Genomic DNA, 12,429 nt, shown 5'->3' on the forward strand with positions numbered 1-12,429 from the left:
GGTAATCATATCTCACGAGCTCTATTACTTTTTCAGACCCAGTGGTATACCTTAACGCTTAGGCAAATGGTTCTAAAACAGGCGCATAAACATATTTTTTGTTAGGGAAAGGGTAATAATAAAAAGAAATTGAATTTATTTGATAATTTGTATAAGAATTGTCTAGAATGTTTTGAAAATCCTTATAGAGAGAATCCTTATAGAGAAAATCCATATAGATTTTAAGGCCAGAGGCCTTCTTCCTTACCTGCAAGAGTATGAAGGGAGAGGAATATGTTAAGGCTCATACCCACTAAAAATCGATATTGCAATTAGTTTGACCAAATCCTCTAATATTTTCCAAATTTCTAAAAAAAAAAAATTTAGTTTATGGTTCTCGTCTCGGAATAAATTCATTCCTAGGTTCCTATATAGCCCACTGAGCATACTTAACGCAGTTAACTTACCGTAGTTTAACTATTATAACGTAGTTTACCGTAGTATAACTTACCGTAGTTTCGTCTTCATGCAAAACTTGATCATACTCAGACATGGCAACGCAAAAAATAATGGCAGTAACATCTTCAAAACAATGAATCCACTTTTTTCTTTCAGATCTTTGACCTCCGACGTCAAAAAGCCTAAAATATTTGTTGAATAAATAAATAAATTTTGTCAGCCGATTAAATAAAACTTAATTTAACAAAGGTAATAGATCGAGCAAATATTTCAAATATCAAACACACCCACACACATATATTTATATACATACACACACACATACATATATATATATATATATATATATATATATATATATATATATATATATATATATATATATATATATATATATATATATATATATGAAATTTTGTTTGGCTACTTTAACACCACCCCCTAAGGTTAGGCTTCTTTAACACCAACCCCTAATGTGCAAATATTAGGCTTTAACCCAAATTATATTAATATGCAATCTAAAGTATTTCATCATAATTAATCTAACTTCACTTCTTGAATATGTTCTGGATTGTGCAGAAGTAGATCAATGTCTACTTCTGAGCTTTTATTACTGTAAAAATAGAGTGCAAAACAAGCCATACGTATAACCACCGAAATCTTATCTTACAATATTGCTTGGATCTAGTTTCTATTGTGAGTGAGGGATTATGGATATAAATACAAAATGTTTTGTGATTTTTTTTTTTTTTTCTATTCATCTCAGGTATTGAGAGAGCGTAGGCTAAATGACTCCCCGATAACGGAGCCCAGTTACAAGCTAATAGCTGTGATCGGATTCAAGGTATATTCATTTTATTATGATTTATTATTGACTGTGTGGATTTTTTTGTACAATGTTTCATCTCCAGTTTTTTATTCTTCTTTTCTTTTTTAGTTTTTTATGGCACTTGGTATTAACCAAGTGACATATAGCAATTGCCAATTCTGTCGGTCTGTCTGTCTATCGGTCTGTCGGTCCCGGTTTTGCTACTTTAGGCACTTCCAGGTAAGCTAGGACGATGAAATTTGGCAGGCGTATCAGGGACAGGACCAGCTTAAATTAGAAATAGTCTTTTTCCCGATTTGACCATCTGGGGGGGGAGTTTGGGGCCTGTTAATTCAGAAAAAATAGAAAAATGAAGTATTTTTAACTTACGAATGGTTGATCAGATCTTGATGAAATTTGATGTTTGGGAGGATATCGTGTCTCAGAGCTGTTATTTTAAATACCGACTGGATCTAGTGACATTGGGGGAGTTTGGAGGGGGAAACCTAAAATCTTGGAAAACACTTAGAGTGGAGGGATCGGGATGAAACTTGGTGGGAAAAATAGACACAAGTGCTAGATACATGATTGACATAAACGGAATGGATCCGCTCTCTTTGGGATAGTTGGGGGGGGGTATTTTTGAAAAATTAGAAAAATGAGGTATTTTTAACTTACGAACGGATGATCGGATCTCAATGAAATTTGATATTTAGAAGGGTATCGTGGCTCAGAGCTCTTATTTTAAACCCGACCAGATCTGGTGACATAGGAGGGGGAGTTGGGAGGGGGAAACCTAAAACTTGAAAAACACTTAGAGTGGAGGGATCGGGATGAAACTTGGTGGAAAAAATAATCACGAGTCCTAGATACATGATTGGAATAACCGGAACGCATCCGCTCTTTTTGGGGTAGTTGGGGGAGGGGTTAATTCTGAAAAATTAGAAAAAATGAGGTATTTTTAACTTACGAACGGGTTATCGGATCTCAATGAAATTTAAAATTTAGAAGGATATCGTGTCTCAAAGGTCTTATTTTAAATCCTGACTGGAGCTGGTGACGTTGGGGGAAGTTTGGGGTGGGGGAACCTAAAATCATGGAAAACGCTTAGATTGGAGGGATCGGGATGACACTTGGTGGGAAAAATAAGCAGAAGTCTTACATACATGATTAACATAATTGGAACGGATCCGATCTATTAGGGGGGGGGGGGGGTTAATTCTGAAAAATAAGAAAACATGACGTATTTTTAACTTACGAAGGAGTGATCGGATCTTCATGAAACTTCATATTTAGAAGGACCTCGTAACTCAGATCTCTTATTTTAAATCTCAACCGGATCAAGCGTAATTGGGGGAGGGCAGTTGGGGGGGGGACCGGAAATCTTAGAAAATACTTAAAGCGGTGAGATCAGGATGAAACTGGATGGGAAGATTAAAAACCTGTCTAAGATACGTGACTGACATAACCGGACCGGATCTGCTCTCTTTGGTGGAATTGGAGGGGGGGGGGGGTAATTTTGAAAATTGAGGTATTTGTAACTTACGAAAGGGTGACCAGATCTTGATGAAATTTGATATTTAGAAAGATCTTGTGCTTTAAAGTTCTTATTTTAAATTCCGACCAGATCCTTTGACGTTGGGGGGAGTTGGAGGGGGAAACCGGAATTCTTGGAAAACGTGAAAATTGGGGTATTTTTATCTTACGAATAGATGATCGGATCTTAATGAAATTTTATTTTTAGAAAGAATTCATGTCTCAGAGCTCTTATTTCACATCCCGACCAGATCGTTTGACATTGGGGGGAGTTGGAGGGGGAAATCTTGGAAAAACACTTAGAGTGTAGGAATCGGGATGAAGCTTGGTGGATAGAATAAACAAATGTCCTCGATACGTGATTGACAGAATCGTACAGGATTCACTCTCTTTGGGGGAGTTGGGGGGAGGAGTTCAGTGATTTGGCGAGTTTGGTGTTTCTGGACGTGTTAGGACGATTAAAATTGATAGGCGTGTCAGGGAGCTGCACAATTTGACTTGATAAAGTCGTTTTCCCAGATTCGACCATCTGGGGGGCTAAAGGGAGAGGAAAAATTAGAAAAAATTAGGTATTTATAACTTACGAGTGGGTGATCGGATCTTAATCAATTTTGATATTTAGAAGGACATCGTGACTCAGAGCTCTTATTTCAAATCCTGACCGGCATTAAGCCTCTTATTTTCCTTTTTAAATCAATCTATTGATTCATAGAATTTTGTTAGAGCTCATACCATATGATCTCTTGGCTCTTAGCTCTTCTCGCCTCGTCACAAGTGCCATATGAGCTCTTAGCTCTTGTTGTCCTCGTGATTGTTTGTTGTCTAATAGCACAGCCTCGCAAGCTATGCTTTTGCTTTGCTATTTATATGATACATCATTGTTTTGATAATAAAAGTTGTTCTACTACTATGGAATGACAGTCACTAGCCTGAATATGTGCGTAGGCTACATAGTGGGGGGGGGGGAGATTCCTTCCTAAATCTCAAATTTCCATAATTATCTGTATTTTTTTAAATAGGTGGGGAGAGGGAACTTCAGGCTTTGTTCTTTTTGACTAAGGAGTGGTAGTCCTTCTTATATTGTTGTTATGGCATTAAATGCCAGTTTTTCAGTTGTCATTCTTTTTTATTGTTTTTGATATTGTTGTTATGGCATTAAATGCCAGTTTTTTAGTTGTCATTCTTTTTTATTGTTTTTGATATTGTTGTTATGGCATTAAATGCCAGTTTTTTAGTTGTCATTCTTTTTTATTGTTTTTGATATTGTTGTTATGGCATTAAATGCCAGTTTTTTAGTTGTCATTCTTTTTTATTGTTTTTGATATTGCTGTTATGGCATTAAATGCCAGTTTTTTAGTTGTCATTCTTTTTTATTGTTTTTGATATTGTTGTTATGGCATTAAATGCCAATTTTTTAGTTGTCATTCTTTTTATTGTTTTTGATATTGCTGTTATGGCATTAAATGCCAGTTTTTTAGTTGTCATTTTTTTTTATTGTTTTTGATATTGCTGTTATGGCATTGAATGCCAATTTTTTAGTTGTCATTCTTTTTATGACTTTTTTGGTTATATTGTTTCTTATGATTCCATAATCCGAATTTGGACCTTTGGAGCTTGTGATGGAATTTTGTTTGAATCAGTATGTTATCTTATCTCTTACTATCCCACATAAGTATCCCACATACTATCCCATATCCCATATCATATCCCACATACTATCCACATATACTATCCCTTACTATCCTCATATAAAGTAAAGCCTTTCATATTACAACTAAGGGCCTTTGGAGTTAACGTAGCCAGAGTTACTTATGAAAACAAAAAAGGGAATAATAAATGAAAAGAGAAAAATCATACAGGTGAAAAACGAGGATTTTGTCAGCCAGTAGCAAAATATGAAGATGAAAATCAAGCTAATATTTTGACAAGGACATCCTCCAAGTCGTCCTCAGTGCTCAAAAAAAAGAAAGAGGGAAAAAAACATCAACAAAATCTAACCTTCTGAAGTGAACTCTACAAGAGGAGAAAAGATACTTTTTTGAGCACTGAGGACGACTTGGCGGAGGTTCTTGTTAAAATATTTACTTGATTTTCATCTTCATATTTTGCAACTGGTTGACAAAATCCTCGTTTGTCACCTATTTGAGTTTTCTCTTTTCATTTATTATTTCCTTTCTTGTTTTCATACGTCATGCATAGCCATTATGGCCTCAGAACGTTTTTACGTCAAGCTCCCGAGTTACTTGTAGTTACCTGGAGCTTTTAGTTAATGATATAACTAAACGTTTAAAATGATATAACTGATAACTTCAAAGACCACACTGCCTTTCCATGACGAAAGTAAAACAGTTCGAAATAGGGATGAAACCTTTTTATTGAAAGTGAACAGATATAAAATTTAACTGGATATTTCGAACACATATACAGTGTTCGAAATCAACTGCTGATGATGAACACTGTATATGTGTTCGAAATATCCAGTTAAATTTTATATCTGTTCACTGTCAATAAAAAGGTTTCATCCCTATTTTGAACTGTTTTACTTTCGATATAACTGATATGTTTACCCTCCATTTGATTCTTGAAAAGAAGTTTTGCTTTTACAAAAAGACACTTATCAATTGCAGTCACATCATACAAACACATTTTCTAGTTTTTCGACTGTGTATGGAAGTCTTTTTGTTTAAACTTAATTCTGGATTTTCTCCAATTTTCAAACCAACGTATGGCTTTATACATTTCCAGTTGATTAATTAGAACAAATAGACTTTATTTTTGTGTGGTTATTATTATATTTATTATTAGATTTAATTATTGTTAGATTATTATTATTATCTTCGAATAATATAAATAATATTTATTTTTACTGTCCTTGGTATTATTAGAAAGCCTTCTCAGTTAGTTTCTATGGAGTTGTTCGATCTTGTGATATTACGAGCATATATTATGTACACAGAATAACAGTCATTCCGGCTATTGACTTTCCCTTGCAAACTTCGATTAATTAACTGTTCAAAGCCATGATATAACGGAGTAATGTCCTAATTTGGAACACAGTAATTTGTTTCCAGAACAACCATGGAAACAAAGACAGGTAGAAACTAATTACCAAGATATAGATGGCATTATATCCCTGAATTAGTTGTTAGTTATTATATATTAAGTTATTCCTTTGAAACTTTCAACTCCTGTACGGAAAAATTGATCGGGAAATTAGTCCCTCCCCTCTTTAAAACCAAAAAGTTATTAGGACAACATAGTTCTACAATACAAAGGACTTTTTTTGTTGGGGGAGATAAAAAAGGTTTTCGTAAATTCATTTATCTTACGCACTTTTCCCTGCCCAATGTTTTTGTTTGAAAAAAAGTGTTTTGAGTTTAAAACTAACTTCTCTGTGGGAGTATTTGGAAGTCTTTTAGTTTAAACTTAATTATCTTAGAAATGTCCTAATTTCTACTAATTAATTAAAGATAATTAATTTCTACTAGATAATTAAACCTAATTATCTTAGTATGTCCTAATTTGAAACACAGTAATTTGCTTCCAGAACAACCATAGAAACAAAGACAGGTAGAAACTAATTACCGAGATATAGATGGCACTACATCCCTGAGTTAATTGTTAGTTGTTATGTATTAAGTTATTCCTTTGAAACTTTCAACTCCTTTTCGGAAAAATTGATCGGGGAATAAGTCCCTCCCCTCTCTAAGACCCAAAAACTAATTAGAACAACAAAGTTCTACAATACCAAAGGACTTATTTGTTGGGGGAGACAAAAAAGTGTTCGCAGATTTATTTATCTTATGTACTTTTCCCTGCCCTAATTTAGTTTGTGAAAAAAAAATTGTTTGAAACAATTGAGTTTGAAACAAACTTCTGTACAGGAGTGTTGAAGCAAGATCGGATTTAAATTATAATAACTAGTTAAACTTAATCTTTTAGCAGATTATGAATGAATTTCAGATTAACAAAACCCTAATAGAAAAAATATTAATGAAAAAATATTGAAAAAAAATTCATGAAAAAATAATGAAAAAATATTCAAAAATTTCAAAAGATCATAGCGTTTGAAAGTCACATTCATCATACCTTTTTCAGTTTCTGCTAATTTACTGAGAACGTGTCACTCCCTTCGTAAAAAAAACGGCAATTTATTAAAATACCAAGTCTTTTAACGTCAAGAAAAGATATGTCATTTTTTCGGCAAAAATCCTTTCGAAAGTATTACTCATCAGTACTATTACCCTCAGGTATTTTTTTCGTAAAAAGTTTGCAGAATTTTAAGCTAACTTGCAGAATGTATGGCTAAACATCGACATTGAATGCAAAACTATGTAGAGCGTACTTTTCATCCGTACTATTTCGTCATTTTCATTTCATTTGACAATTTTCATTTTGTCATTTTCATTTCGTACTATTTCCTCACATATATCCTACTTTTGTGCAATTTGGTCTGGTTGATTACTGTCTATCCCACGCTTCGTTAAAGTCCACAATTTATTAAATATTTTGCAACGTCAAAAGAATGTTTCTCAATAAGAATATCGTTAAGTTATTACTTTTAAATGTCTCAAAAACAAAATCCAGGTACGACAGCTTTTTTGTTAGTACCCCTGAAATCTAAAATTTAGGGATTCATCCTTTTTCATACCCCGCAGAGGTTGGTTCGGGTCTCAGTCTCTGATAAGCATAATAAGGATATTAATTCTTAAATTCCACCAAGTGCGGTTGTCATTCAACAATCATTTCTGTCAGAAGTTCAGATGATAAAATGTAGGGTCCCTTTCAATCCCATCGAACCGTAGTATGTCTCTTCTAACAAATACTATGATGACAAAAATGTAAAGATTCCATCACCACCCCTTTCCATCACCAAAATCTACGTTTTTCACTGTCTAGTTTCATGACATGTATACACGTTTCACACGTTTTTTCACGGAAATTATCACCAATATTTGACTCCAAATTATAATGCCATCTTTAAGTTTACAAGTTTCGTTCGCAGACAATTACAGAGTCGTCTAGCTTTCTCTGTTCATAACATTGTCGGCATTTTCCAAACACAGTTTTTTTATAATTTCAGTCGATAACAATGTAGAAAAAGGGAAAATGACGACAGAACAGAAAACAGACAATTTTTTATGATGTCAAAAGACGATATTTATGTCGACAGAGAATGATTCGAACGCCCTGCTGTCGACATAAATATGAATGGTGCTTGCGAAATCTCTTTTCTGTCAACAGGCTGCATGAAAAAAGCTCGAGCTCGATAGAAGAGAATAATCGACAGAAAAAGGGATTTGCACTGTGTTGAACTTAGCATCAAAAAGTCGACATAAAAACGAAATGTTCCAGGTTAGCGTTTCACTTGTACTTACCTAGGTCAACCGGGAATAAAAAATCGAACAAAATTTTATGGCGGTAGTTTCAAATTTAAAACTTCAAAGATGATTGTCAAATTTTAATTCTAAATTAATCATCTGTCAGCTTTTGTTCAGTTAATTATTTGACCCTAGCTTAATACTTCTTATCGTTTTTGAAGACAAACAAGCCCCTTTTTTTAATAAATGTCCTCAAACCCATCACGATACTTCAAAGTTGAATACCGACGTAGAAAACAAAGTAACTTTCTGTATTATTACTTATTACAAATCTAGTTTTGTCTACCAGCCCAAATTTTGACATTTTCCAGATACGGTATTCGTTCATCGTTTATATCCGTTGAGAGACGAGAAAACATACAATTTTCCAAAACCTTCAAAATTGACATTATCCATACATCCTTAACACACACATATACATTAACCAATTTAAATGTTGACACAGAGTCGTTCAGAGGGTTGGTGGTACCTGGGGAAAAAATAATTACAGTACCCTCTCCAGCTCAAATAAAATAAAATAAAAGAATCAAAGTGAAAAATTTTATACAGGTGGCTTACACTCCACCCGCAGTACCCTTCCCCTGCCACCACGGCACCCAGGGCAGGTTGCCGCGTTCTCCGCCCCCCTTCTTGAACTGCTTTGCATCTATAGGAACAAACACTTTTATTCTATTTAAACCTCGGTCCAAATAAATATCATTCAGAAATGGCACAGAAAAATACGAAAGCTATATTTATAAGCAAAAAAAAACGAGAAGGGCACTTTGAATTGTATAGTTGAATTTTAGGTGGCGTCACCTACTGGGGTATAATTATTAGTAAAGATGGTGGAGGCAGTGAAGATATGCAAAGTAGAGCAGCCAAAGACCAAAAAGGTAACCAAACTACCAAACCTACTACCAAAGACCAAACCAACCAAACCTACCAACTACCAAAGACTAAAAGGTAAAGGTAACCAAAATTACCAAGAAGGTAGTTTTTCAGAGTTGGGAAGAACTGACAGTGGTCAAGTATGGTTCTGAAACCTAGGCACTTTTCGAAGGTAAGAAAAACAGAACAGAAACAGTAAACAGAAATAGTTTACTAACAAATATTTCCTCCGCCAATTTTTTGAGAATCATGGTCCAAAAGTGTAAGAACGATTAGTTGCGCAGAAGACCATGTTGAAGACCCTGTTAGTCGACAGAGACTGAATCCAACTCTGTATTATAGCCACAAATACAAATCTAAATTTTCTGTTCTGTCGTCAGGTATCATGAAATAAACGAGGCTTAAAAAATTGGAACATTAAAAAAAAGACAAGGCTAAGACTAAAGAGGCTCATAAAGTTTTTGACAACGGTAACTCTGTTGGGAAGTATCACATAACAAATTTGTCACAAGGATTTTAGCTTAGAAAAAATGTAGCATTTTGGCTATTGCATTCATCAGTTTTAAACTTGTTAGAAGATGGAAGAGGTGACTGGTGGAAAAGTTAAGGGAATTGCGGAAAAACTGAGCCTAAAACGAAGCAAAGAACTTTCCTCGGGTGGTAAAGGCCCAAACAGAGAAAGTTATCATTTATACGGAGAAATAAGGTCAGTAAAACTTTTTGCGACTTCTTTTAACTTGTGTGCTAAGATTCGAAGTTTTTTTCGAAGTTGGTTTTTTAAGTGTTTTTTTTTCATATGACTGTCACTGTTGATTTCTTAGGGTTGTTGATTACGTTTTTCTAGTCTTGGGGGATTAGGCCTGGCCACACGATGCCAAACTAGGCAGTTTTTTTTTATGTGGCCATTTTTTCAGGCTTCACTTTCATGAGACCAAAGACCAATGATCGGAATGGACTTTTTCACAGTGCTTCGACTGCGAAAAAATGCTGTCCAATCATTGAATCTTGATAAAACCTGGCTTTTGTTGGCGAATAGTCCACAAGTGAACTTAAACTAAGATCCAGCGTCCTAGCTTCAGTTCCTTCGACATTTTACAGAAGTCTTGAGAACTTCACCCTAGCTTGGCTGCTTGCGTACCTGGTTGTTCTTATATTTATATTTAATTTTTCAGAACCACATTGAAGAAGCACACGACATCAACCCAGTTTCAACTGAGGGTTTGCCAACATCGTCAAATACTTTGACGCTCTCTGGGCCTGTGGAGCCCATAGGGAAGGAATCTAAAACACATTCGAACCAAACTGGATATGATGACTTGGACGTGAAACTAGCTGGTGGTGAACCACCTTTGACAGCAAGCATGCCTATTTCCTGCTATTTACCTCCAAATTTACCTCCGATCTAGCTCAGAAATTAAACTTCATGAGATCACAACCGTTACAGTCGACACCACCTCAAATAGAAAATCTGAGCTTTGATTTGGCCTCGATTTACTACTGGAAGCTTACTGGTCCCATCTCACAATCTTTGCTTACTGTTGAAACTAGAGAAATGACAGTAAAGTCAATTTTTCGCTGCATATGCATTGCGTATTCTCACAAAAAGTCACAGTTTTTTTGTGGGTGCAATTTCTGGGTGCAATTTTTTTCTGGGTGCAATTTTAAATTCAATTTTAGGCATGCCCATGAGAAAATCAAGACACATGAAAAATTGAAAGGTCATATTGCTGCGGCTCAAGCTAAAAACTGCCGAGTCATTGGATGGTATATAAACAGCGCTTTGGCAAGCAAACAGAAAGAATAGGTTTCACAAAACGTTCAAATACTGAACCATGTCTTAGAGGTCGTGAGGCCGTTGGGGAGACAAGAAATACATTTTAGAGCACGCGTTGACCAGGAGAGGTTAGAGCTTCTGACAGGGCCAGGAATAAACCAAATAAGCTTCCTTCAGGTTATACTTTTGCTCTCAAAATATGACGTCTCTCTTAAGAAACATTTGGATAAAGCAATAGAGGACCGCAGGAAAATGAAATCGAACATGAGTGCGAGCAGAAAATTCGAAGAAGCAGCTAAGGGTTGTGGCTCACTCGTCACTTGTCTTTCTAAGACGATGGTCCAGAAAGGGATAAGGTGCATTTCCAAACACATGCAGAGAGTTATAGTAAACAAAATTGGTGAAAAAATTGGTGATGAAATATAGCATTAAAATGGGTACAACTCAGGACGTTGGGGTTGTGGACCAGGCTTATATCTTGTTAAGATGTCTGAAAGACGAAGAACTGCAACAATGGCTCTTTGCTCTCATACTTTTTCAAGATTCCAGCGGCAAGGATATGAAAGAACTTCTACAAGCCAAGAACAAAGAGCATGGAATTAAGTAAGAAAAAATAGCTGGGGAATGGTTTGTCAGTACTTCTAATATGAAGCGCGAATTTAACGTTTTTTGTTCTCACACTAAAAACCGCGTTCCAGATTCAGTTTTATCTGGTACTACAATCACGTTCTTAATCTTTACTTCATTAATTTTCGCACTGTAACAGCGGCGAGGAATCTCTTTTGCGTCATGTACAGAATTTCAGGTTTCTTTGCTGAGTTGCACAAACTAACGGGCATCAGGGGACAACAGGTAGAGAACCCCAAAGAAGGAAAGTCGAAGTTAAAAAGGCTCCGAAAATTTGGTGAATCTCGTTGGCGGACAGAAGAGAAGTTTCTTGTTTCGTTTTTTTTTTCGGTGACGATTGCCTGTACTTAGATGCAGTGCACTCTCTGCCCTCAGCGGAAAATTGTAAAATATGTACCATTTGAACTATATTTCATCGTCAAAAGATTATTTACCTTAGTTTTTTTTAAATCTGTACCATTTGAACTATATTTCATCGTCAAAAGATTATTTACCTTAGTTTTTTTTTTTCGTCTTTTTTTGGCACCTCCTATTTGATAATCTACTCCGCTTGGCCGCAGCGGAGAATCTCATAGCTCTTCAGTGAGACTCAAATACGAAGATTATTGTCTTCGGTTATTATTCGTGAAGATTATTCGACTCAAAAACTTCATCTGAAGCCGACTCATTGTTGAGTAAGCTTACGGAGTACAAAACAATCCTAACCGCTCATTTGTTTTTGCTGAATTTGAAGTCATTGGCCTTATTTCAAGGTATCTTCAGACAAAAAGATTGGACTTTTTGATGGTCTGTAACCTGGTTGATAAAGCAAGAAAGGATCTAGAGAGCATTTCCTTTGAAAGCGTCGAAGGAAATGCCTCCAAGTTTGATTAAAAGATCAGGAACTTCTAGAGACCATTTCATTAGACCTTGAAATTAGCTAAGAGCCAACAGCTTCCCGCATTACCAAAAAAATGTATCTTGGGAGTTGCGGCAAAAGATCCTTTCATACTGTA

General features: G+C 35.4%; 1 protein-coding gene across 2 annotated transcripts in view; it reads right to left on the bottom strand.

Moving 5' to 3' along the window:
• Positions 1–12,429, bottom strand: part of LOC136043036 (guanine nucleotide-binding protein G(o) subunit alpha) — a 167,941-nt gene that overhangs the window by 59,070 nt on the left and 96,442 nt on the right. For both annotated transcript variants that reach the window (XM_065727939.1, XM_065727938.1), the window contains exon 6: positions 491–620. In XM_065727939.1, coding sequence (XP_065584011.1) covers positions 491–620 — 130 coding nt within the window. The remainder of the gene's footprint in view (positions 1–490; positions 621–12,429) is intronic.

This window comes from Artemia franciscana, unplaced genomic scaffold (assembly GCF_032884065.1).
Source record: "Artemia franciscana unplaced genomic scaffold, ASM3288406v1 Scaffold_284, whole genome shotgun sequence".
Lineage (NCBI taxonomy): Eukaryota > Metazoa > Arthropoda > Branchiopoda > Anostraca > Artemiidae > Artemia > Artemia franciscana.